At 44.3% G+C, this 27,816-nt stretch overlaps 1 protein-coding gene across 1 annotated transcript; it reads left to right on the forward strand.

The window, feature by feature from the left end:
• The first annotated feature begins 235 nt into the window (after positions 1-235).
• On the forward strand, positions 236-27,816 carry Rars1 (arginyl-tRNA synthetase 1). Its single transcript, XM_021175988.3, has 15 exons — positions 236-387; positions 1,570-1,704; positions 6,100-6,288; positions 7,545-7,653; positions 8,434-8,534; positions 8,900-9,021; positions 10,541-10,661; positions 13,915-14,044; positions 15,156-15,260; positions 17,711-17,889; positions 18,471-18,580; positions 19,816-19,921; positions 26,411-26,583; positions 26,855-27,102; positions 27,605-27,816. Exons 1-15 carry the CDS (start codon positions 343-345, stop codon positions 27,712-27,714), a joined length of 1,983 nt encoding a protein of 660 aa, XP_021031647.1. The 5' UTR covers positions 236-342; the 3' UTR covers positions 27,715-27,816.

Raw genomic sequence — 27,816 nt, forward strand, 5'->3', positions numbered from 1 at the left:
AGAGGTAGGTGGATTTCTGAGTTCGAGGCCAGCCAGGGCTAGAAACCCTGTCTCGAAAAAACAAAAACAAAAACAAAAACAAACAAACAAACAAAATAAAAACAAAAGAGGGATGGGTTTATGGGTTCTGTGCCCATGCCCGCGCCATGCCTCCAAGCACAGGGTAGCTTTGGCCTGCTCCCCGCCTCTCTCGCAGTGTCTCCTGGATCCCGTTAGGGGGCAGCAGAGGGCGCGCCCTGAAAAACCGAAAACAGTGACTTTCCCGGGTAAGAATTTCCGTTTCCGGCCCAAACTAGACACTTCCGCTTCCGGCCGCTTGGCATGTGAGTCGCTGACGAGAGGATGGACGGTCTGGTGGCTCAGTGCTCCGCGCGGTTGCTGCAGCAGGTTTGTCCCTGGGCGGGGCGGGGCGGAGGGCTCTGGAGCGGGCGGCGGCGGGGCAGAGTCCGCAGTGGCTTCCACAGGCGGCCGCGGCGACCCCAGTCCCGGACCTCGGGGCTTGCGAAGCCCAGCTGCTCCGCTGGCCGTTTCCTCCTGGCCGGGTCGTGCGACTGTCACTCAGAGAAGAGAGGGTGTCGCAGGGCCTAACGTGGACAGGGAGCGAGGCTCACCCTGCTGGCCGCCCAGGCCAGGTTAGAGCAGGACAGGTGTGCCCTTGCCCTGAGACCCAGCCGGAAACTTCCCAAGAAGCCGCCAGTGTTGGTCTGGAACGGTGTCACAATTTTAAAAAACGAAAGTAGGACCAGTCTCTTTTCTTTTTCGGGACTAGACACTAGCGTTAGGAACTCAGTTTGTCTAAGTCTTCCCTGGACAATAACTGCTTTATGCAAATCATCCCCGAGGTGCAAGCTCTTTACTGCTGAGTCCAGTGAATGGTAGCCGATCCTGGAGAGATGGGGGGGAAAAAACATATATATATATATATATATATATATATATATATATATATATATATGAAGTTTACGTAGACCCAGAAAAGGCAAAGACGTACACTTGAGCGATTTCGAATATGACAAAAGATGGCAGTGTATATTGACTCCTTTTGTCTCGGGATCTAACCCAGAGCCAAGGCCTATGCTTGGCAAGCAGCACTGAGGGGTGCAAGTCCCCAACTCCTACTGATGTTTGTTGGTTTGTTTTGTCGTTTTTGATTTGGTTTGGTTTTTTTAGTCCAAGTCATTAGATTTAGCAACACAGGTAGTAAAGCCAGAAACTTGTACTCTGACTAAATCAGGATGCACCGAGCTGAAGAAGAGACTTCCATGTTTGACTCTGGCCCCGGTCTTTCAACTCACAGCCTCTCAACTGCTAGGACGGGAGGTGTGTACTGCTGTGCACACTTGACTGAGTTATATTCTCTGCCCTGCAGTTCCTCATTCCCAGCACACACATGTGAACTCAGTTCCATCTTAGAAAGGATGATTGCTGACGCCAGTAAAATCGTTGCAAAGTCCATTCTCATTTTTCCGCCCCACACGTTGTGGAGAGCGAAATGAGGAAGTCTGTGGTACGGTTTGCCATTATCCGGGAAGCATTCGTTTGACCTGGAAAAGTTGCCTTTCCCTACAGGAAAGGGAGATTAAGGCTCTGACAGCTGAGATCGACCGGCTGAAGAACTGTGGCTGCTTGGAAGCGTCTCCAAGTTTGGAACAGTTACGAGAAGAAAATTTAAAATTGAAGTATAGGCTGAATATTCTTCGAAGGGTAAGTGCTCTGGATGTCTTCAAATAATTTGTTGTTGCTGCGGTTGTTGTTGTTACTGAAGATTCTAGAAGTACGCGCTATAAGAATTGAGAAGAGGAGTTTGTTTAGAAATCAGTTTTCCTGCATAAGGCAAGTTAGTGCTGGAGAAAGTGGGGCGGCGCTGGCTTCCCAGGGCCCTTTTAAGTAGTTTATTACGATGCCCCTTTTAAGTGGTTCATTACGATGGTTTAAAGAATGGTTTGGAAGTTGAGATTTCTTCAAAGGCTTATGCCCATGCTGTCAAAGGAATGTCTTTTGTTTTTAAAACCATTTTCACTACCATAAAAGAAACAGTTTCCCAGGAGCAACTAACAGGGATGTTTTAAAATGCACTCACTGATTCCTAACTCCTCTGCAATGAAGTTGTTTATTTGGCAGTCTTGTGTTATGCTTTATAGCATCTTTTGGGGTTCTTTTCATTTACTGTTGCAAAACTTTCTCTGCCTCTCCTCCTCCCCATCCAACAGCCTCTCTATACAGATCAGGCTGGCTTCTGGGCTGGGCTGCCTCCATCTTGAAGTGCTTTATCTGCTTCTGTGTCTCTCAGGCTGGGGAGGCTGGGTTTACAGGTGTGTACTACCATGCCACCATTTGAATAGCCTTACAGTCCAGCAATGCTTATCAATGTAGTTTGTTTGTTTGTTTGTTTGTTTTAAAGAAAGCCTACCTTCAGCTTCTTTGGCCTGCCTTTCGGGTTTGCTGATGACACAGCCCAGCGTGTTGCCTCATTCACTGCTCTCCAGTGTGTGTAGTTCCTTCTGGATTGCACAGGCACTGCTCCAAGTCCTCATCTCAGGCGTCTGACCAGTCCTTTGAAGCTCTTTATTATCTGTGTGGAGGCAGCTGTGCTCAGATAGCTTTGTCAAGTGCTTGTGCGCTGCTGAAGGAAGTAAGGGAAATAAACCCACAGCTGTGGTGAAAACAAACTTCTCTGTGCACAAGAGACAGGGGCAGGCTGATCTTTTAGTTCCAGACCAGCCTGGTCTACAGAGGGAGTCTCGGGACAACCAGGGCTACACAGAGAAACCCTGTCTCGAAAACCCAGAGAGAGGGAGAGGGGGGAAGGGAGGGAGCATCAAAGGACTAAAGTGCTGTGTGCCATAGCTTCACTCTGCCGCCTTGCCCTAGTTCTTGGGCCACACACTCCACCTCGAAAGCACGAACCAGATGGTTCTGGCAGGGGGTGTTTTACCCATGTTCTCATAAGCACGGCTGCCTCAGTTTTTTCTTAATGCTTTTCTGTCTTTTTTATGTGTTTTTAAGATTTAAAAACTTATTTAGTATTGTTTTTGAGGCACAGTTTCTATTTAGCCCTGACCTTTCTGGAGCTGTCATAAGTAGACCAGTGCCTCTACCTCTACCTCCAGAGCCTGGCCACTTAGTACATTTATTAAAGTACTCACAGAAAGCTTAACACTCACACATGATTGCTGTCACGATAGTGCCACTTTTAAAGAATCCGTAGATTTTCGGGAATCTGCTTCTAATCTTAGTTTTCTCAGAAGCTGTTATTTTTACTAATTTTTATAATGTGAGGTTTCACAAAACCTCAAAACAGTAAAGGTGATTGTACCAAAATGTGTCTGCTTTTGGCTTTATTTGAGGCAAGGCCTTGCAGTGCAGCCCTGGCTGGCGTGCTTTGTGCTGTGTGGCCTGTGGCTCTCAGACTTGTGCAGTCCTCCGTCTTGGTCTCCCAGGACTAGCTAGGAGTAGTATTGACTCCTCTCTCCCATGGGCCTAGGAATCATGGGAGAAAGGAAGACACAGACTATAAATCAAGTAAAGAAAAGATGCCAAGAACTTGTCAGGCTGGCTCACCTCTGTAGTCCTAGCCCCGAAAGGCAAAGCAGGAAGATGGCTGTGTGTGCAGGGCCGGCCTGGGCTACAGCTCAGGAGCCTCCCTCACAACCAAGAACAGCTCTCAAGCCATCTCCACTAGAGAGGCCAGCCTGTGTGAGGCCGTGGGTTCTCAGTCCAGCTCCAGATAAAACTGCATGTGGCTGCGTGTGGGGTGCACGCCTTGATTCCATCACTTTCTGTGGGAGGCAAGAGGATCAGGGAAGGAAGGCAGGAAAGAAAAAGTGTTACATTAATTTGAATGAAGTCAAGTACAGTGGATTCTGGGTGTTTGTGTATAGGTTTATTTTAAAAGATACAAGTTTTAAAAAGTTACAAGGTTATTACAGATTTTTAAGACTTAAGATTATATGTAACTGACATTTTCTATTGGAAATCTTTAGATTGTGAAAAGCATGACTAAGAAGTTGATAAATTAAAAATTTAAAACTGATCACGCATGGGAGCTGATGCCTATAGCCCAGCCCTTTGGGAAGTGAAGGCAGGAGGAGCAGGATTTCTAGACCAGCTTCAGCAACACGAGACTCTTACAACAAACCAAAAAAAAGCAGACCACCAAAACACACTTAACTCAGCTCTCTTTGTTTGTTTCCTTGTCACTATTTGTAGTTTTCTGGCATGGAAATTCTCAACCAGAGTACAAGCTTTATTTTTACACAGTTGTTTACCACTGTGTCTGTTAGCAATCTTTGTAACCGTGTACAGAATTACACGGTTGCCAACACACGCTCCCATAGAGAACCTCGCTTGCACTGAGCCTTCTGCAGGGCTGATGGACTAGAACTTTATGCAGAGGTTGGCATGGTGCAGGTCCAGAGCCCAATTTCAGTTTACCTCAGGCTCTCATGAGCCCTCCCCAGCCTTCAATAGCCACTTCAGTATCTGACGTAACATTTTATCAGGCTTTTTGATGAGTTAAAGAATATAGTTTTGCTGAGCACAGGGGTGCACACTTTGAATTCCAACATTCAGGAGGGAAAGTCAGGCAGTTCTTTGAGTTCAAGAGCAGCTTGGTCTACACAGAGAAACCCTATCTGTAAAAAACAAAGACTATAACTTGATAGACTGGGGCAGGAAGATTGTTGTAAGTTTGCGGCTAGCCTGAGTGAACCCGGTATCAATCAGTCAGTAACACGTGTGTAAATGTTTTTATTTTGTAGCAGAGACGTCCGAGGAGGGTGGGACTTGACTTCTACATTCCTGTACACCTGGTTTGTGATCGGTCAGTTACTAATTTACATGGAAGTGATGCTAGCAGGGACCCCAGGTCTGTGAAGTAGATGGGAGTCAGAAGAGCATGCACACAGAACACTGGTTACAGAACTTGACACTGAGTACCTAACTACTGTTACCATTCCTGTTTTACACTGCAGGTCTGTCTGTCGGGGTTTGTTGCCTTTTTGAGACAGGTTATTTATTACTATGTAGCCCAAGCTGACTGCTCCTCCTGTCTCAGCCTAACTGCTAGGATTTTAGGTGTGAGCCTCTGGGCCTGGCTAGTGATCGCTGAGTCACTGGACTGGAGGTAGCTCCCTAGAAGAGCATCCACTTTGTAGCAGGCTTGAAGCTCTAGGTTCACATCTTCGTACAGTGTTTTCATTATGCTCCATGAACAGTGTCTGCTTACTCACTGCTGTTAAGAGGTTGAATCCAGGACCTCTGATCGGCCTACAGGTCACCTCCCTTCCCTTTTATCTTTTATTGAGATGAGTTCTCACTGGGTCAGCCTAGTTGCCCTGGATCAGGCTGTCATCTTACTTTTGTAGTCTTTTATACACACACACACACACACACACACACACACACAGAGTGTTTTGATAACATCTTAGATGCCCGGGTGCACTGGCTAGTACTGTGAATGAAACACTTGTCTGCATTCAGGAGTCTGATAGTAGAGATACAATTTTGTGAAGGTGTAATGAGTGATAATAAGAGTAATTATATTTTAAAAAGAGTAATTATATTCTATCTTAAATGAGTGTGCACCACTTAAAAGCTGTTATGTTAACAAGTAGGAGTTATTGCTGTGAAGGCAAAGCCTGTCTTTCTGGTACAGCACTGTCACTCTGGGTTCCCTCCTGGGTTTCTCTCCTGCCCTGAAAAGGTTGGTTCTGGAGAGTGTGGCACTGCTTGTTTTGTCCTGAGTTCCCACTGAGTGCTTGGTGTGACGCAGTTTAGGACTCTCTTCTGTTTCAGATCTCTATGTGGCCCTGGCTGTCCTAGAACTCACTACATATACAAGGCTGACCCTGAACTCAGAGATCTGCCTGTCTCTGTGTCCCTGGTGCTAGGCCTCACTTCTGTTTTCTATTTAGTCATGACTCTTTACTCTTTCTGATCTGATAAGGCAAATGCAAAATCAATGGCCTCAATGCTTCCCGGGAGTGTCTCAGGATCCTGTTCTGTGTCGCCACTCCCTCCTGGTTCTAATCTGCATATTTGGGGGGAATGTGTGATGTCATACTACTTCACTGAGACACTGCTGTTCTTTTCCTGCAGAGTCTTCAGGAAGAAAGGAGAAAACCAACTAAAAATATGATTAACATCAACAGCTGCCTGCAGGAAGTCTTTGGCTGTGCCATTAAGGCTGCATATCCAGACTTGGAGAACCCTCCCCTGATCGTGACACCAAGTCAGCAGCCCAAGTTTGGAGACTATCAATGTAATAGTGCCATGGGTATTTCTCAGGTGATGTATCACTTCTTATGACTAGCCCTCGATTCTCTTACAATCATCGTCATTCTTAAGAGCATAAATAACAGCAAGTTCTTGTATCTTTGAACAAGGGTCACTTTCCACATGGAGCTAGGGTGTAGCTCAGTAAGAGCGATACTTGTTTTGGTACTTCTTGCTGTGTTCTGGATTGATAATATGTTCTTAATGACATTTGGAAAGTGAAATTAAAAGTTAACAAGTTGTTGCCAGACATGGTGACAGATGTCTATGATCTCAGCACACCAGGGACTGGGGCAGGAGAATTGCTACAAGTAAAGGGCAGCCTGGGTTACATTGATGACCCTGTCTTTCATTTCTTTTTCTTTCTTTTTTTTTTTTAAAGGAGCAACTTACTAACAATCGCTACCATTAATTATTTGTTAAAGCTTGGATGTCTCCCTCTGCCCCTCACTCCTCCCCCTCCCCTCTCCCCCTCCCACACCCTTCTTGGTTTTGGTTTTTTGAGACAGGGTTTCTCTGTGCAATCCTGACTATTCTGGAACTCACACTGTAGAACAGGCTGTCCTCGAACTCAGAGATCGGTCTGTCTCTGCCTCCCCAGTGCTGGGATTAAAGGGTGTGAACCACTGCCCCAGTTCCTTTTCCCTTCTTTGTTTTGGTTTCTTGAGACACTTTAGTTGTGTCACCAGGGTGTTTAATACTCTGGTGGCTGCATTTCATCTTAAAGCTGAGGAGTTCCTTCTTTGCAGAGAGCAACACTGTCTGACCACACATAGCCTGTATCTGTTTCCTTTCTGTGGTGATTGAGAAAGATTTGCCTTTGAGCAGATTTTTTTCTCTAATGTTCCTTTGATAGTTTTCTGTTGAGCTGTTTATGAGTAATGGACAGATTCATGACCGATCTGTAATAATGGAAGTGTGCTGGCTCTGGCTTTGTAGCTGTAGGCGTCTTTCTGACCTTTTAAGAGGCGGCTGGGGAGGTGAGGGGAACTTAGAGACGTGTGGTTTTCCATCTTCTCGTTCCTCCAGGCACCAATGATGCTTTGCTTTAATCCGTGCCCAGATGGGTGGGGTTTTGCTTCTTTGAGAGATTGTTACAAACCATAGCTCATGCTTTCCAGCAATGCATTCTGTAGGAACCTGCCGCCTGGTGCTGATGGACTGTCTCACATTGTGTAGGAACTTGCTGCCTGGTGCTGATGGACTGTCTTACATTGTGTAGGAATCTGCCGCCTGGTGCTGATGGACTGTCTCACATTGTGTTACAGATGCTCAAGGCAAAGGAACAGAAAGTCAGTCCCAGAGAAATCGCAGAAGACATTACCAAACACCTGCCGAACAATAAATATATTGACAAAGTTGAAATTGCGGGTCCTGGTATGATATGTTATCTTTCTTAATAACTATATTGATAAGAGCTTTCTGAAGTTTAAAATGGGTTAAAACTTAAATCCTGGGTCTGAGGGTGTAACTCATGGTAAAGTGTTTTCCAAACATGTGATGATAAGATCCTAGCATGGCCACGAACATTAATTTTTAAAAATTAAAAGCAAAAAGTTGCCATGCCTAGTGGCACATGCCCATGCCTGTCTGTGATCCTGTCTTCTCAGGAGACAGCATGGTGTGTGCAGGCCAGCCCGAGCACTCAGTGAATATCTGTCTCAAAGTAAAATTTGAAATGGGTGTAGCTCATTGGTAGAGGGCTTACCTAGAATGGGGGAGGCCCCAGATTCAAGCCAAGACCACCTCCCAACCCACAAGAAAAAACTCCCATGTAGTGAGCCGAGTAGTTAGAAATGACCTGGATTGTGAATTGGGAGCTGACATTTGGCAGCCTGTCCTTGGATGGGTTCCTTTGCCTTCCACTGATTCAGGTTTTCATCAGAAAAGAACAAGAAATGGCTGAGCCTACAAAGAAGGCCCTGCATTTGTGAAAGTGGATGGGCTACAGTAAGTAGCTGGGTTCAGGATGGGTTTGAAATAGGTTCTAAGGCAGGTGTCTTCAGAAGGACTTGAGGACCGGTCTGCATTCCTGTTAGACTCCTGAAGAGTTTTGCCACAGCTGTATCACATGTTCTAGTACCAGCATTAGTGAGATGGAGAAAATCCTTCATCCACGTGGGAGACTGATGGTCTCTACTCCCTCCCCTCTTTCAGGTTTCATTAATGTGCACTTGAGAAAAGACTTTGTGTCAGAACAGCTAACCAGTCTCCTAGTGAATGGAGTCCAGCTGCCTGTGCTTGGAGACAAGGAGAAGGTAAGTGTGTGTCCTGCACTAGTGCTTCAGGGTTAGACCTGCAAGTGCTGCCCTTGCCTTCATGTGGTGAGAGCAGGAGCGGGACTGGCAAGTAGACTTCTGGTGTACTTTATAATTATTTACTCTCATCCCCTAGGCAGTTAAGGCTCGTAACTGACACTTATTGCTGAGTAGTATACTTGAATAGTAATTTGTATACGTTCTTTTGATTCTTTATCACTTAATATGCTATTAGAACCACAAGAAAATCTAGTTTATGTGAATTAGAACCTAGACTAATAAATATTTAAGTTTGACGTTCTTAAGCGTTAGCATGATAAAATAGATATGCCCCCTTTTAAAAGCCCTTTTCCCCCCTCTTTTAGGTTATAGTTGACTTTTCCTCTCCCAACATAGCTAAGGAGATGCATGTTGGCCACCTCAGGTCAACCATCATAGGAGAAAGCATGAGCCGCCTCTTTGAATTTGCAGGATACGATGTGCTAAGGTGAGTTCTCACATTTGTTTGGAAATTTCTATAAAAAAAGTGATACATCCCATTTTAAAATTATCTTTGACACCCTAGCTCAAAAGCTCAGTTCTGTTTTGTAGTCACTTACCCAGTAAGCTTTAAAAAATATATTCTGGGGGCTGGGAAGGTGGCTGCAGGGTTAAAGCACCCACTGTTCTTGCTGAAGACCTGAGCTCAGTTCTTAATACACCGTGGAACTCACGCTGCCTGTAATTCCTGTTCCAGAGGTTCCACACATGTATGTATAAATAAAATGGATCGTATAAAAATCCACCCCGGTCTCCATCCTCTATTTGAACTTTTTTTATATCCTTTTTAAGCTTCCAGTGGAATCAAGGATACATCTCTATTCATTACATCGATTTTTTTTTTTTTTTAAGATTTATTATTTGAAACAACAACAAAACCAGTGCATGCCGGCAAAGGCCTTTAATCCCAGCGCTAGAGAGGTAGACCTCTGAGCTTGAGGCCAGCCTAGTCTACATAGTGAATTCTAGGACACCCAGGGCTACATCATGAGACCTTGTCTTAAGATAATAGAAAACAACAAAAAAGATTTTATGTTTACATTCCTACATGAGTTTATATTTATGTAGTGTCCTAGAGGCTAGAAGAGGACATTGGATCTACTGTCTAGTTAGTTAAAGGCAGTTATGAACTGCCATTCTGGGAACTGAGCCTGGGTCCTCTGTAAGAGCTGTGGGTATCCTTAGCTGCTATGCCATCCTACCAGCCTCCACAGAGTGCCTCAAATATAACAAGAACTTACCGCCTAGTAGTCAGAAAGGCCTAGCAAGAAATGGACATGTTGGGCTTTGTAGGCCATGGTATAAACTTGGGATTCTGTTGTAACTAGTGGAGCAATATGATCCAAAAGCTTACTCTGGTAGTAGTAAAGAAGCTAGATAAGTGAAGAAAACATCGTGATAAACAAGCTGTCCTCGGGCGGAGAGGGAAGAATGTTACACACTGGCATTTGGAACCATGTCTCTTAAGTCCCCTCAGTGGTTGATTAAAAGATACGTTTTCCTTCCTTGTATTATATATCCTTCTTGACTGGGGAGTTACCTTATTATTTCCTGGGGAATGATGCTTACAAAGGTTCTTCTAGGGACCAAACTCAGGTCTTTAGGCTTGGTGACAATGATGACTTTAGGCTTGGTGACAATGACTTTAGGCTTGGTGACAATGACTATTGGCTTTGATGTTCTTGGTTAGCTGTATTACACACAATTTTAGAGCCCATTGATTAGAAATGTATTCATTCAGTAAGTCTGAAGTTCTCACTCTAGTTAGCCTGTTACTGGTTACGCAGCATTAAATGGATATAAGAGCACAGGCTTTACCTCGCCAGGTAGCAATCCAGTTGAGGAAACAGCTACGTAAGCAACTTCTGCCGGGGTGGCAGGTTGGCACTTTAATGTTAGTGTCTTGTAATGGAATATACTTTTAACCTTTACAGTTGTTCTAATTCCTGTTCCCTGATTGCTATTAGGTTAAACCATGTAGGAGATTGGGGAACCCAGTTTGGCATGCTCATCGCTCACCTGCAAGATAAATTTCCGGATTATCTGACAGTTTCGCCTCCTATTGGGGATCTTCAGGCCTTTTATAAGGTTTGACACCATTGTATTACTGTGTATCTGTTACCCATTTCCCCCATTTCCCAAAGCAAGCTCCATATTTGAATTTACTGTGTACTAAAATTGTGGATTTAACGGATTGGACTGGAGAGATGGTTCATTGGTATAAAGCACTTCCTGCTGTCCCAGAGGACCTGCGGTCTATTCCCAGTACCCACAACGGGTGGCTCAGAGCTGCTTCTCACTCTAACCTTACGGATCTGATGCCCTCTTCTGGCCTCCAAGGGCATTGTGCTCAGGCACACAACCCACACACAGGACATACCTAATTGAAAATGCAATCTTTAAAGGAAAAGACAAATGTGCTTACCAAATTTTACCTAACGTTAAGGGCACTGGCTGCTCTTCCAGAGGTCCTGAGTTCAGTTCCCAGCAACCACATGGTGGCTCACAACCATCTGTAATGGTATCTGATGCCCTCTTCTGGTGTGTCTGAAAACAACTACAGTGTACTCACTCACATACATGAAATAAATAAATAAATCTTTTTTAAAACTTTTTAACAAATAGAGAAGTTTCTATATATAATAGAGACATTGAAAATGTACTGTATGAATGAAAATAAAAGCTGACTCACAGCATTCACTTGCTAGAAAAACTGAATTCTAACCAGGCAGCACATCTTTAATCCCAGCCCAGCACGAAGGAGGAAGAGGGGGATGGATGGAAGGGGAAGAGGCAGGTAGATTTCTTAGTTCCAGGCTAGCTTGATTTATAAAGCAAGTTCCAGGATAGCTGGGGCAACAGAGAAACCCTATCTGGAAAAGACAAAAGAACAAGGGAAAAAAATGATTTTTTTTTTTTTTTTTTTTTTTTTTACTCTTGGATGCATCTTATTTGTTTTGTGTGCTTGAAAAACAGCCACCCTGTGGTCCGTTACTACTGAGTGTGGGCATAGAAACAGATATAAATGAATAGACAAATTAATTCACCAGTGAGGTTTCAGTTTTCTTTGATTGACTTTTCGAACAAAATCTGCTGTCCCAGAGGACCTGCATTGTGCATACTTAACATCTTATTGTTTCATTGCATGGCTAGATTCTTTCCATTTATTTATAAATTATTGTGGTTTTCTTTTTCTTTCTTTTTTTTTTTTCTTTTAGGTTTTTTGAGACAGGGTTTCTCTATGTAGTCCTAGCTGTCCTGGAACTCACTCTTTAGACAAGGCTGGCCTCGAACTCAGAAATCTGCCTGCCTCTGCCTCCCAAGTGCTGGGATTAAAGGCGTGCGCCACCATGCCCGGCACGAATTTTGTTCATCTACTATGAATTGTCTGTGGCTCTTTCCCAGAAAGCCCCATTGTACATACAGAGGTGTGTTTCCAAAGTTGTTTTTCTTATGGTAGATGAACAAAGAGATTACTAGATTAAAGAGCAAATATCTCCTTTTTAGTCCAGTGTTTTCTAGGAAATTTTTGAAAACTAGCAAAACACAGAATTAAAAAGTAATTGTGTTAGAATTGCCTTCGGATATAATGAAACAGATTTGCTAATATGCGTGTGATTTTACAGTACATTGCTAAAATGTATTGATTTGGTGATATCAGTTTTGCAGTATTTCCTAAATTTGTTCATTTTGTATGCCTGAAGTGCGGGTGATGCACACATGGCCTGGTACCCAAGAAAGCAAGACGATTACTGTGGGGGAGTCAGTCCCTGCTACCGTGTGGGTACTTAGCTCAGTAGAAGCTCCTTCACCAACTAAACCAACCTACCAGCCCTAAGTTGTTCTTGGAAGATGCAAAGAGAAGCCAGGGAGGATGCCCTGAAGTGAGAAAGCATGTGCCACCAAAATAGAAATCTGAAGGTGTTTGTGCTTTTGATTTTGAATTGGGGACAGTCTGTAGACAAGCCTGAGTGTGAACTTGGCATTCTGAGTTCACCAGAGTGTTAGGGCTACAAGCAGGAGCCACCATGCTCAGCTAAAGCCAGGTGGTGATGGTGCGTGCTTTTATCGTCAGTACTCAGGAACCAGGGCCGGGTGGATCTTTTGAGTGTGAAGCCATCCTTGTACACAGTAATTTCCAGGACAGCCCGGACTACGCAGAGAAACCCTGTCTCAAAGAAACAGAAAAGAAAGAGTTTCAGTTAATCACTTGCACCTTTGGTCATGTTGATCTGTACCCTTTCCCTCCTGTATTTTCCTGTCCAAACCAGTGCTTCTTGCATGATAGGCTACCCTTTTAACAGTGAGCTATACCTTAACAGTTGGGGGTCATTGCTTTGGTGGGGGATTTTGGGGGTTCTTTATGGTTCTGGTTTTGTTTGTTGAAATACTCTTATGGAGTTCTGGTTGACTTTTTTTTTTTTTTTTTTTTTTTTTTTTTTTTTGGGTTTTCGAGACAGGGTTTCTCTGTATAGCCCTGGCTGTCCTGGAACTCACTCTGTAGACCAGGCTGGCCTCGAACTCAGAAATCCGCCTGCCTCTGCCTCCCGAGTGCTGGGATTAAAGGCATGTGCCACCACGGCCCGGCTCTGGTTGACTTTTAACTGCTGTGTAGCTGAGGGTGACCTTGAACTCGAGATCCTTTTTCAGCCTCAACTGCTAAGATTTTAAGTAAAAACTACCATACCAGCTTGTGTGTACGTGTAGGCTTGACTTAACCTGTATCTTCCCGGATCACTATTTATTGAGATACGGTCTCTTGCTGACCCTGAAGCTCTCCAGTTTTATCTAGCCAGCTTCCCCAGAGGCTGCCATCTCTGCCAGAATTAGAAATTTATAGAAAGCTGTCGGGACTGTGCATCTTCACTTGGGTTCTAGAGACCAAACTGTGGGTCTCACACTTGCAGCACGGGCACTGTATCCAGTGAGCTATCTCTCCCAGTCAGCCCTGACTGTCTCTTGAACACTAGCAGGATTGTGTTTTACTGTTGGTTGGATTGGGTTGGGTTTGGGTTTTTATTTTGGAGACTGGGTTAGGGTTAGGGGTCACTGTGTTCCTAACTGGTTTGGAATTCAGCGTGTAGACCAGACTGACCTCAAATTCAAAGAGATCCACCTGCCTCTACCTCCTTGGTGCTGGGATTAAAAGTGTGCATGCCCGCCTACTCTGTTTGGTTTATTTGCTTGCTTTTCTTTTTGGGAACTTGAACAGTGTTCTTGGTTTTGGAGTAGAGTATTGTGGTATTCTCAGTCATCTATTTTTTGTGGTGTGGGTACATACAGTAATGAATACATTCTTCATCTAGACCTACAGAATTAGCTCTTACAATTTCTAAAACAGGAGTCTAAGAAGAGGTTTGATGCTGATGAGGAGTTTAAGAAGCGAGCCTATCAGTGTGTCGTTTTGCTGCAGAGTAAAAACCCAGATATCATGAAAGCCTGGAACCTCATCTGTGACGTGTCCCGGGAAGGTGAGTCTCTGGGCACCATTCAGCTAGTGTGGGTGTGTAGTCAGGATTGGTACTGGGTCTTTGTAATTGGGTTGTTTGTGTGGTTTTGATTCCTTTGCCTGTTTCCTCAAACTTCTCATATAGTTTTCTAAATTAAGGGTGTAAATAAAGGAATGCATTTGCCACGTGGCCCACATGGCGCTCCAAGGACCAGGGAACCTTTGGAGAGGCTATTATACATGTGTTGATGCACATTGATGTTGGAGGTTGTAGTGACCAGAAGAGGCTGTTGGGGCCCTTGAAACTGGAGTTACAGTCTTTTCGAACCTGCTGACAGGGGCTCAGGGAACTGAGCTAGGTCTCGTGTATGCTTTTAACTGCTGAGCCACCATCATCTCTGTAGCCCACACATCCATGTTTTCACATGGGTTCCACAGATCAGAATCAGATCTTTCATGGAACACACTGTTAATTTCGCCAGCCCCTAGTTCTGTTTTTGAGACAAGGACTGTGTGTCCCAGGTTGGCTTTGAATGCACAGTGCCTCTGCCTGTCATATGCTGAGATTACAGGCATTTGCCACCATGTTTGGTTTGACAAAATTAAAGGTCACTTTGAAAAGTAAATGAATGAAAATGGCCAGAGGCATTTTACAAAGGAGATTGCTGATGGGTGCTTTGCAGCCTGGGTTGTAAGGTATTAAAGTGTTGCAGTTTAATACTACATCAGTGGTTAGTGAGAACAAGTCAGGGCTACCAAACTAAGAAAACGCAATAAAGGTTTTATCAGCAACTAGGAAAGACTTTTTGTCTCTTCCTCCTCCTCCTCCTCCTCCTCCTCCTCCTCCTCCTCCTCCCCACCCCAATCACCCCATACAGGGTCTCTTTGCCATAGCCCTAACTGTCCTGGAACTCACTCTGTAAACCAGACTGGCCTTGAACTCAAGAGATCAGTCTGCCTTTGCCTCTGCCTTCTGAGATAGATATATAGATACATAATTTTTAGCTCTATATTGTTCATACCCGGTATAATTAATTTCTTTTTTCTGTTTCAGATAACAAGTTTTCTAAATGTTATGGTTTTCCCCTTTTGCTTACATGTTTGTTCATTTACTGTTTGGTGATGTTTTCTAGAGTTTAATAAAATCTATGACGCATTGGACATCACTTTAATAGAAAGAGGAGAATCCTTCTATCAAGATAGGATGAAGGATGTTGTAAAGGAATTTGAAGATAAAGGTAGGCATTACCCTTTTTGAACTTTTATTAATATTACTGAAACTTATAAACAGGCAAAAGTAAAGATAATGGCATTTCTAATAATTGTGGCGCTCATAAGCTCATCATACAGCCTCAGCAGGATGGTATTAGATGTAGACTGTACTTGGCTCTGTCCATACACCTTACATCATTTCAGCCCCCGATCTGTCCATGAAAGAACCTGCACATACTCCTGGGTTACAGCTGTATCGTTATTCGTTGTTCCATCGAGGTTAATTTCCTCCCTCTGTGTATTAGAGACATGGTTTTGCTTGGTAGCCCTGGCTGTCTTTGAATTACATATGTAGACCAAGACCTCCACCCTCAGTATTGATTGAACACAAGGACTTGTACCTTGTATGTGCTAGGCAGGCACTCTGCTGCTAACGCTGTCAGCTCCAGCATTAATGTCTTACTTAATACCATTTAATACCGTTCAGTAGACAATTCAGATGTCCCAGTGGGATTCATTTTAATCTGTGTTCATTCGAGTATAGGATCTATCCCCAAGACCAAAGTTGACCTGGGACTCACTGCCCTCCTGCCTCAGTTTCCCAGATGCTGAGATAAGTGTTTGAAATATGTCCAGCTTCATATTTTTTAATCACAGGCTTTCTTTTTTATTTGTGTTCTGTATAATACATCATAGTCCTTCTTTTCCTGTGTACTTTCTCCCTGCTCTGTAAAGAACCCTGGCTAGCCTGGAACTTGTATAGACCAATGTCCCCAAGTTTGTGGCACTTCTTCCCATTCTGCCTCCAAAGTACTGGTATTACAGGCATTAATTATATTACGATGTCTGGATATGTGGTTTTGGTTGTTAAAGAAAAAAGGCTATGTGTCTAATTCTTCATATTTGTGTAACAATCTCATTTTGTACTCCAGGCTGGCCTCAAATTAAGATGATTCTCTTGCCTTGGCTTCCTCAAGGCTGGGATTACAGACATGCACCACAATGCCTGGTTCTGCCTCTATTTTTAAAAGAGAATTCATTCTATCTGGTTTGCTTTGATTTTTAAGAAAACGAGCATCGTCTGGTTGGCTCTTTGTGATGCTAGGATTGGTTAGCAGCTTTAGGTGCTAAGACTGACTGAGCCGACTCGGCTGTCACCCTCTCCATCACACTTTGCCCTGATAGTTTCAGTAGCTGTTGGTGACTGTGGCTTTGACCTGTTATTTTCATTCATTTGATAGGATGTTGTCATCCCCCTCCATTTTTTTTTTACCTGGGATTCTGTGCACAAATTTGTCCAACGTATCTTTATTTTATATACAGAAGTGTGTGTTAGTACGCGTGCGTGCGTGCGTGAGTGCGTGCGCGCGCACGCGCGCGTGCCTGCACGAGTGTGTGCATGCACAGCAAGTACTCTTAACCACTGAGCCATCCTTCAGCCCAGAAGTCTGGTTCTTGAATGTTGAAATGGAGTCTAGGAACCATGCTTTTAAGATAATAAAACAGTATTCACAGGCGTTGTGGTGCCGAAGACCAAACATACGCTGGTAAATACCTACGCTTGAGCACTGTTTCCAGCCCTAAAGAACACAGAGGAGTCGTGGTCACAGGCAGTGGCCCTGAGAATCCTCCGTCTTGCTTCCCAGGGTGTAGTTTTAACCACTACCTATGCTGAGTCACTTTTCTAAACTGCACGACAGTATGGTAGCATTTACTTCATAGGTACTATGAAATTGAATTTGGGATTTAATATTATGGAAATGAAACATAGCTGTTAAAATGTTCCTTCCTGTCTCTTCTTGGGTCCAAAAACTTCACTTTTTCTGTAAAGCACATGAACATGATTTTATTTTTCTTACTAAATATTGCTATATTTAAGCATATTCCAAGAAGCCTTATTTTGCTTCCAGAGGAAAGTTAAGGTTCTACCCAGAAAGCGAAGCACCAATGCTCATATCTTGCCTGCTGAATGGATGCTCCCATTGGGGTGTTGTGTAAGCGTAGCCAGATTAGTGTGAGTGCAGAGCCTTGCCCTCCTATTTGACTTGTGCTCTGAAGACAGTCTTGGCCGTAGCCATTTCCCAAGATTTATATTAGATCATGTGGGGATAATCATATGGTTTGCTCAGCTCTTTAATAATTGTCTTTTAAAATACTCAAGAGAAGGCCCTGCAGGTTAGAGGTACTTGCTAGCAAGCCTGGTGAGCTGAGTTCAGTCCCTGGGACCCACACGGTAGAAAGAGAATATCAGCCCCAAAAGGTGTCCTGATGTCCACATTCACGTAGTGTAGTACATGAACTTCCCACATTCTCTCGTGCACCAAAAGGATAAGCTTAACTGTTAAAAAGCAGAATGGTCACAGAATGACCAAGTATTTATGTCATCCTAGAACACAGTACGATTCTAGTTCCAAGAGGGCTCTTTTCTCATTATTAACGAAGGTTTATTTTGGTTTTGTTGTTTCTCTGTGGCTAGGGTTTGTGCAAGTGGATGATGGCAGAAAAATTGTGTTCGTGCCTGGGTGTTCTGTGCCATTAACAATAGTGAAATCAGATGGGGGCTATACCTATGACACATCTGACCTGGCTGCCATCAAACAGAGACTGTTTGAAGAAAAAGCAAATAAGGTTATTTATGTGGTGGACAATGGACAAGTAAGTTTGTGGGTTTGTCTAGAGTCCCATTGCAGATATTGACAGATACATAGAAACATGTGACTTCTGCTGTGAAGTAAGGTGTCAGGCAGCCCTTTTGACCTCAAACTTGAAATCCCAGCTTTGTAGATGAGAAGTAAGATCTACTAGAACTCTCTGCCCGTAGTCGAGTTTGTGTAGTTTTGCTCTGATGGGCATCCTGTGTTTTGCATGTGGTGGGCAAGTGTGAGGGCGGGCACTGCCGTATTCTCAGTGCCTGAGCCTCTTGTTAAAACTGAGACGTGCTCTCATAGACACAAACACAGGCTGCCTCAGCACTGGCTGCAGAGCTGAGTGTGACCTACCACTCCTGATACTCTGTTCTGAGGCCCTGACATCACAGGCATGTATCAGTTTAAGACCTGCTGTAGAAACTGTTAGCGTGTTCTTGCTTTTTGGTGGGCAGCTCTGGGGAATAAAACTTTTATAATAATGCTTGCCTAACAGGATTGTCCCGTGGTCCCTGAGCACAGAAGCCTGACATCTTCTTCTTTATTAGTAACTAACAGTGTCATTCTACTCTTTGTTTCTACTCTTTGTAGGCTATACACTTCCAGACAGTATTTGCTGCTGCTCAGATGATTGGCTGGTATGACCCGAAAGTAACTCGAGTGGCCCACGTGGGATTTGGTGTCGTCCTAGGAGAAGACAAGTGAGTGGCCGCGCTTCGGCATTCCTGCAGTAGAGCTAGCAGAGGGAGAGCTCCCTCCCATAAGGACAGTGTGGCAACAGCAGTTAGATTACAGAGCAGTTTGCGCTTCCTCCCGTCCATCCAGGCTGTGCTCGAGTCTCACCTCGGATGTTTGGCAGGGCGGGAAAGTGTGAGTCACTGAATCTAGGATTCACTGCTTTCACTTTTGTATGACATAAAAGCAAAGGTTATCAAGACTACAGTTGGGCGAGCGTGGGCTGGGATTGGCTGGGGCGCGTGGGCTGGGGCGGGAGGAGACGGTTATGGGCTCGTGCCTGGACCGGATCCGGCTCTCTGAGGGGCGCGGAGACCTGCGGGAGGGACACGGCCGCAGCATGGCGGCCGGCAGCGCACTGCCCTGCCCTCCGCCTTCCTGTCGCAGCCGCTTGGATCCTGTGGTCCACGAGTGCTTGCTGTGAGCCTGCTGCGCGTCATCCCCCCGCCCGCCCGCCCTCCTTTCTCCTAAATTAACTCAAATTTATACCATAATTTGCATTAGCAAAATCATTTTATGGCTCTTTAAAAAAAAAAAAAAAAGACTACAGTTAATGGTGTCTGCGGTGTTGCTTTCTGTTTTTCAGTCATTTCCCTCCTTTCTGTTCAGTCTTTGAGATACAAAGGTAAATAGAGTAAGATGTTTATATTCAGTATTCATTAGTACCAAGGCACAAAATGGTTCCTTTTATAATATGACTAGCTTTCTTTTTGCCGGGCAGTATTTAATTATATTAGTCCAGTAAAGAACCTGCTGACTTGCCAAGCATAGAAGCAAGTATGGTCGGCTTATTTTTAGTAGTTTTTCCAAAAGGGCAAAACATTTAAACAGCATCTGTATCCAGGAAAGTGAGCTAGTTAGAGTTTTAATTTGGATGTGCCTGTGCGGTACCTGTGAGATCCCGAGGGAGGGTATCAGGTGGTTGTGTGCTGCCACAGATACAACTCTAGAGGAGCAGTCGGTGTGCTTCAGTGCTGAGCCATCTCTCCAACCCTGAAGGTGCGTAAGAAAAATATCACCACTAAAGTGTAGCTGAGGATAGCATTCAGGTGAGGGTTGGGTCAGGATGCTTTGAGTTGAGAGACAGTGGAAAGCAGGTTCCTGGCAGCCAATTTGATAATGACCCTATTACCTTGATAACTCCAGGCAGCTTTCTGTAGATCTCGAAAACCCTCATTGTAAGTCTTTAAACTTCTTTTAGGAAGAAATTTAAAACACGTTCAGGTGAAACTGTGCGCCTTATAGACCTGCTGGAAGAAGGGCTGAAACGGTCCATGGACAAGCTAAAGGAGAAAGAGAGAGACAAGGTAGGACAAGACATATGCCCTAAGTTATAGTTGGGAGCCTATGCACATAAACTGGCTCAATCCGATTAGCCATATTCCTGGATATTACAAAGTGCCCTGTTTCCCCATTGTTAATGTGGCTTTGTGGTTCTGCTTCTATTTAATTTTAACACATAGAAATTGTACTTTATGGGAGGACAAAAGCTGTGTGACTTTAGTTTTGAAATAGAATCTCACGTTAACCCAAGAAGGCCTCAAACTCCCTGTAGAGCCAAGGTTACCTTCAACTCCTGATGCCTGCCCCTACCTCCCAGATGCTGGGTCTGTGGTATACCATCATGCCTAGCTCCTGCACAGTAGTTTTATGCTATGTATAAATTGTTTAAGTTAAACATCTTACACTGTTGTTAGTTTGTGGCGAAAACATTTGAGAGCCTTTCTTCTATCTCAAAACTTTGCACTTTCATTAAAATAATGTCCCGCCCTCAGCTTTCAGATCCTCTCTCCACTGCGCCCCTTGCTCTCACAGATTGTTTTGAGTAACATGGACATGTGAGATTGTGTAGACTCCCTTTATAGCCCATATTGATCTTGAGCTCAGTGTTCAACCTGCTTCCCAAGTGCTATCTTTTTTTTTTAATATTTTTTATTATTTATACGACTACACTGCAGCTGTCTTCTGACACACACCAGAAGAGGGCATTGGATCCCATGGCAGATGGTTGTGAGCCACCATGTGGGTGTTGGGATTTGAACTCGGGACCTCTGGAAGAGTAGTCAGTGCTGTTAACCACTAAGCCATCTCTCCAGCGCCCCCCCCCCCCAAGTGCTATCTTTATATGGGATGGGAGTATGCTACTGCGGTTACAATGAACTTTTATTAATGCCGATTCTTATAATCAGTAAACATGCAGTGGCTTTCGGTTCCCTTGCTCGGTGTGTCACAGTTTTGTGGCAGGCAAGCTTAGATTGCTGTGAAGCTCTTCTGTATTTTGCTAACTCACCATGTATCTGAGGATAGCCTTGAAGTACTAATCTTCCCCTTTATAGGTATTCTAAATGAATGTTCCTGCAGTTCTCATGTAATTTGGTGTTTTCTTGGTTTCAGACAATTAAGTTCTTACCTATATAGGTGAGGGCTTTAGATAGGAAGGTGCTAAGGGTTAGCCCCCTATAGAATGAATTCTGTTGGTGGTTCTGCACAAGCTACACAGCAGACTCCAGGCAGCTCTCTGTAGTTGGGTTCCATGTCTTTGAACATTCTGTGAGCTAGCAGTGTCCAAATTCATAGCTTACCAAACAGGAGGGTCTGTGACACAGCTGTTATTAGCAGAATCACATTGACTTTATTTCTATTTTGCATCCTACCCCTGCATTGAAATTAAGAAAATATGAGGGCTGGTGAGATGGCTCAGTGGGTAAGAGCACCCGACTGCTTTTCCGAAGGTCTGGAGTTCAAATCCCAGCAACCACATGGTGGCTCACAACCATCCGTAACGAGATCTGACTCCCTCTTCTGGAGTGTCTGAAGACATACATATGATAAATAAATAAATTAATTAATTAAAAAAAAAAGAAAAAGAAAATATGAGAGGGTATAGGGGACTTTTTGGGATAGCATTTGAAATGTAAATGAAGAAAATATCTAATAAAAATTTTTTTAAAGAAAATATTAAAAGCCGGGTGTGGTGGCGCACGCCTTTAATCCCAGCACTCGGGAGGCAGAGGCAGGCGGATTTCTGAGTTCGAGGCCAGCCTGGTCTACAAAGTGAGTGCCAGGACAGCCAGGGCTACACAGAGAAACCCTGTCTCGAAAAATCAAAAAACCAAAAAAAAAAAAAAAGAAAAAAGAAAATATTAAAAGTGCATTGTGGGTATCACCAAAACTACTCCCAGGTGCATGAGGCTGGCATCCCACTGTTTCGCTAAACGTTTGTGTTGTGCACAAGGTGGCCTGAGACTGGTGGTCCCTTTAGGCTTTCATTTCGTTGTTCAACGTAGACTTTTATCATTGATTGGGTTTACTGATTCTGTGAAACTTTGGATTGGAGGTACACAAAGGAATTTAGGACATGGTAAAGAGGAGATAATTTACAACAAATGTTCAGAAACAGTAAGCAAAGCCAGATGTGGTACACACAGCAGCAGTCTTGGTGTTCAGGGGGCGGAGGAAGCATTAGAGTCACTTGGGTATAGGAGTTTAAAGCCCATCTCCACACGGAACATTTCAGGGTTTGCGCGCTCAGGGAGGGTGGGATGGGGTCTTACTGTAACCTGGTCAGGCATGACCCATCATCCACAGCTGTAGTTTTTTCTAAAGCCAGTTTGTCAAGTGAATGTAACAGAAAAGGGACAGTGACAGTTACATAGACATTCTTGCAGATGGAAAGCCAAACCTGTAGCTAGTGTCACTATAAACCCGGGACCCTTGAAACCAGGCATACATAGTCTAGTCTGTCTTCTGAGGCAGGAGCTTACTCTGTAGGCCAAGCTGCCTGTGAACTCAGTGATGCTCCTTCCCAGCCATATGAGTGTAGAGCTTACTCAGTATGTAAACAGTGGCATTACTGCTGGGCAGTGGCTTTAATTCCAGCACTCAGGAGGCAGAGATGAACAATCTCTGAGTTCAAAGACAGCCTAGTCTACAGATTGGGTTCCAGAACAAACAAGGATACACACAGAAACCCTGGGTGAAGGGAAAAATGGTATTACCATTTTAGCAAAGTGTCTGTGTAGCAAGGCTTGTGATCCCAGCACTTACTCAGGAGGCTGAGATAAGAGCACAGATTTCAGGCCAGCCTGAAAGTACGTGTAGCAAGACCATATCTAAACAAACAAGGTATATTCATGTGCCACCACTCCCAGTTCATACAGAATGAAACCCAGGGCCTGTGCATGCTAGGCAGGCATTGTACCAACTGAAGTACATTCCCATAGGCTTGAGAAAGGCAAACATACCAAGTTGCTATTAACTATAGTTGAATTTAAAGAAGCTACAAGGTCTGCAAATTTACTCCCATTGGGTTGTACCAAACATATCTTCAAGACAAATTTTGGTGAGAGTTCAGCAATGAACAAGAAAATTCAGTTACTTTTACTGGGTCTTAAGATTGACTTAAAAGACAAAATGTTACGGAAAGAGTATGGGGTATGAAGTGCAAGACTCTGGCTGAGCTAAGCCTTTAACCCAGCATTTGAGGGCCTGGGCAGTGAGATCGCAGTTCCAGGCCATCCTGTCCCAAGCAAACTTTTGGCCTTACATTGTCAGTGTTTCTCAGTCAGCGTGTCACCTTGATTAGGAGCTTATCTGGACAAGATGAACCAGACATCTTTCAGAAGCTCCAGGAACCCAGAGAGAAAATACAAAAGTCATATCAGCTTCATACAGAACTTTTATTCCAAAGAAGCTTGCCCTAAAACACTTGACCAGAATCTGACCATTGAGAATATTCATCTACTAGGCAGAGTTAGAAGTGATTGAAAGATTTTAGTTTGCTTTCTAAACAGTGTCGGTCGGCACTGGGCCCAAGGTAAAGAGGCATGACCCCTTTTCCTTGTGTAAAGAAGGGCCATTTGGTGAACGCAGGCAGAGAGAGGATTACATGCTGAAGATTCTGAGTGAATACTGGCTTACAGGAGAAGATGAACAGAGCTAGAGCTCTTAATAGGGAATGGGTGACTGGAAAGAAAAGCCTTTCTCAGAAGCTTTGCAGTTAAGTATGGAAACAGGAAAACTTCCCCTCAGGCTGCATGTGGCAGCCTGCACCTGTAATTCTGTTTTTTTTTTGTTTTTTTTTTTTTTTGGTTTTTCGAGACAGGGTTTCTCTGTATAGCCCGGCTGTCCTGGAACTCACTTTGTAGACCAGGCTGGCCTCGAACTCAGAAATCCGCCTGCCTCTGCCTCCCGAGTGCTGGGATTAAAGGTGTGCGCCACCACGCCCGGCTTTTTTTGTTTTTTTTTTTTTGTTTTTTTTTTTGGTTGCACCTGTAATTCTAACATTAAGGAGTCTAAGGCAGGAGGATCACTTCAAGGCCAGCCTGAACTATATAGGATGGTCTTGTCTCAAAAACAGAAAACATTTTTAGAACTAAAAAGACGAGTATTTAAAGACAAGATCATTGCTTTAAGCAGAATTAGATTCCTATCTTATGTCAGTGTGCTAATGTTTGAGTTTTAGCAGCATTTCACGATTGTTTTTCTGATCATAGATTTTCTTAAGATCAGTCATGGTGGCACATTCCCTGTAATTGTGGGAGGCAGATGCAGGACAAGTGCAGAGATCCAATACCATCCTGGTTCTGAGTTCCACCCAACCAGGCTACATAGCAAGACCAGATGTCAAAATCTGGGAGTGGGCGATAGGGCCTTCCATGCCTTATGCAGCTCGCTCTGATCCCTTACAGCCTGCACAGGCTTTTAGTTTACTGTTTCTTTCCTCAATTGTCAGGCTGTCTTAGGGATAATTTCTTTCTCCCACGTGAATCCTTTCTCACCCCAGCCCCTCCCACCCGGTTTTGATTCCCTCCCTAGAAACACTGTTTAAAGAATACTCTTGGGATGTGGCTCTGTCAGTAGATTGCTTGTCTAATGTGAGTGAAGCCCTGGCTGGGTGTGATCCCCAGCACTACAAGGCACACACCTGCAGTCCCAGCATTTAGCCGCTGGAGACAGGAGGAGCAGGAGTCCGAGGTCACATGACTCCGAGGTGAGCCTGAGTTACCTGAGACCTTGTCTGATAAACAATCTGCATTGTACAGATTGTTCCTGTTAGAGTGTATGTTACCGTTCTGGGTGCGGCCTTGCTTTACAGTGGGTATTGGGTTGGGGGTTACTATGCTGGCCAAGCTGGCCTTACATTTGTGAAGCTTCCTTGTTTAAACAGTTACCACGTTTGCATATCACCTCATTTATTTTTAGGTATCATATGCTGATTAGTTATGAATAGGTATCATTTAGAGTTATTTTCTTGTGAAATAAAGTTACATTGCATCACTTAATGGACAAACAGCACTACACTGTCACCTGCACAGTGGGTGAAACGTGTAATTAAATCTCTAACAGATAAGTATAAACCTGCCTGGCCAAGACCCCAGGCAACCTGTTATTTTATCAATTAACTTAAAACCAACACATCTTTTACTAAATCGCTGTAATAGTTTCGGCGTGTGCACATGCTTATTTACCTGTAAGCCAGTGTGAATAGAGCTCCTTAGAGAATCTTAAGCATAGACCCAACCTGTACCTTGTATCATATGTTGAGAGGGCTACCGCTTTAAAATCTAAATTGTTGTGTATGGCAGTCCCTGTACTAGCCAGGTTGGAAAAATCCTCTTGTCAACCAGTTCCCAAGTGCTGCCGTCTCCAGCCCCCACCCCCTGATAACAGAACTCCAAGTGACTGAATTTAGAAACAAAATTGTTTGCTTCTTCAGTTTGACTAATTGATGTGCATAGGAAACATCTTAAGTCTAAAACTATGACTAGCATAAAATTATCTGTTGAGCAGTCTCAGCAGTGCGTAGATGGGGTTTTATGAATTATCTTGAATCATCTTTTGTTGGGGGTTGAACCAGTGGATTAAGGTTGCTTGCTAGGAGCATGAGCAAGTTAGCAGTGGCTGCCCCACTGAGGAAAGCGCCTCCCTCCCCCCCCCCAGCAGTTATTAATCTCGGCCTGAGCATTAGTTGGTCTCAGCTGTAACTGCCAGACTTTAAAAAGAGGCTTTTCTGACCAAAGCCAACACCACTAATGTATGGGCATGAACCAGTATTGGTGATGGACTCAGCAGACAGTGACCTTGCGCCGCCGCCCCCCCCCCCCCCCCCCCCCCCGTTACCCAGCATCAAGCATAAACCCCCTCTGCGCAGCAAGCCTCCTCAGGCAAATGTCATGCTGCTGCTGCACAGGGAGTGCCTCGTACCTGGCGAGGTCAATGGTGAGTTCCCGATGACGCCCAACCCTCTGGCTACCTCAGTCTGCAAAGGAAGCTTCCGGGTCAGCCCTAGCTTGATTTCTATAGAGTCACTCCATTTTTATTCTCCCAAATTTGATGAGCTGCTTATCCAACCTTTAAGTAAGTGTCTCAGTGGAAGAGTAAATCTGCTACAAGCCAGGGTATGATAGTCAGTCTGAAATACTTCAGGGTTTTCATACTTTTAGACAGGGCCTCTGTAGCCCCAGCTGGCCTGGGACATGCAGCAGTCTCTCTGCTTCAGCCTTCCATGTATTAAAAGACGTGGACAGTTCTTGTCTTCCACCCCTGGAATAGCGTGAAGTAGATATATAAATCAGTGTTGTGTTATAAATTGGAAAGTAAGCTGACACTCTGTATACATTGTCCTTAACATGCAGAACGAGTGAGTTCGCTTCCACTATCTCCTTCATACAGTGGCCCTGTCACTCCTTTGCTCTCTGTACTAATTGATAGTAACTCCTTAATTGCTTAATTAAGGAGACTCTGTCTCCTACCTGTGAGACCCTGGGACAAGCTAAGTGTTTGTTTTCCCAAAGGTCTTAACTGAAGAGGAATTGAAAGCAGCTCAGACATCCGTTGCATATGGCTGCATCAAATACGCCGACCTTTCTCATAATCGCCTCAATGACTACATCTTCTCCTTTGACAAGATGCTGGATGACAGAGGGAACACAGCTGCTTACCTACTGTATGCCTTCACCAGAATCAGGTGAATGCTCAGACACTTATGTGTGCAATCAAGGGTTGATGCTTCCAAAATGGTGTTTATTGTTTGGGTTTTGAGCCATGTGTGTGTCCCAGGCTAGCTTCTGACTTGTGATCCTTTGCCTCCCAAGTGCTGGGGTTACAGGTCAGCTCTGTCACACTGGGATGAGAATCCATTTTAATTGCTGGTAATTTCTGATCAGTCATACTAGATTGTGTGCTTTTGTGTGGAAAGAGCGTGTGCCTGACCAGAGGGTGCTTACCTGGTGTTGCAGGTCTATTGCACGCCTGGCCAACATTGATGAGGAGATGCTACAGAGAGCCGCTCGGGAAACCAAGATCATTTTGGACCATGAAAAGGAGTGGAAGCTGGGACGGTGCATCTTACGGTTCCCCGAGATCCTCCAGAAGATCTTAGACGACCTGTTTCTCCACACCCTCTGTGACTACATTTACGAGCTGGCAACCACCTTCACAGAGTTCTACGATAGCTGCTACTGTGTGGAGAAAGATCGACAGACTGGTGAGTGCCTCACTCACTGTCCATCTTGGGAAGGGGGCCACCAGGACATTTGTGTAGAGACTAAGGAATTTCATGGCCATCTGAAGCATATGTGACAGACAGTTGGAAATGGGGCCCGTTCTGTTTCTCCACCTCTGGGCAGTTCCTTGGGAAATGAATGTGAAGGGCACTGGAATAAGATGCTTGTAGTAAGTACAGTGTGTCTGAGTGTTGTTGCTATGGAAACACCCACTGTTGTTGATGTCTTAATGTTAACAAGGCAAGCCTGAGAACAGAAGCAGTCCATGGGGTGGGTGTCCATCACCAGCGTGGTATACAGTCTCTTCACGTGTGGCCTTAGGAAAGCACTGCAGGTTTCATGGAGAAATGTAGCCATAAATGTTCTTTGTGGTTGAAGATGATCTTAGTTAGGGCCCCCAAATGCCTATAGGTTGCTATCTTTTCAGTTACTTAATGACTTTGACACTGAGAAATGAGTGAATGTCTTTCTTTTTCTTCCCAGGGAAAGTATTGAAAGTGAACATGTGGCGGATGCTCCTGTGTGAGGCCGTGGCTGCTGTCATGGCCAAGGGGTTCGATATACTGGGGATAAAACCCGTCCAAAGGATGTAATCCTTACGTTGGGGACTGTTTTTACCAAAGCAGCCATTAGTACTATTTGCTTTTTAAACAATCATGTGCACACAAAAGTAGTAAAAAAAATTTTCACAACTA

Source organism: Mus caroli, unplaced genomic scaffold (assembly GCF_978045245.1).
Source record: "Mus caroli unplaced genomic scaffold, Mus_caroli_1 scaffold_13, whole genome shotgun sequence".
Classification (NCBI taxonomy): Eukaryota; Metazoa; Chordata; class Mammalia; order Rodentia; family Muridae; genus Mus; species Mus caroli.

Coding starts and splice junctions, on each gene's coding strand:
- Rars1 (XM_021175988.3), top strand. CDS start 343: ATGGACGGTCTGGTGGCTCAGTGCTCCGCGCGGTTGCTGCAGCAG. Junction 10,662..13,914: donor ATCTTCAGGCCTTTTATAAG/GTTTGACACCAT, acceptor TTTCTAAAACAG/GAGTCTAAGAAGAGGTTTGA. Junction 18,581..19,815: donor GTCGTCCTAGGAGAAGACAA/GTGAGTGGCCGC, acceptor AACTTCTTTTAG/GAAGAAATTTAAAACACGTT.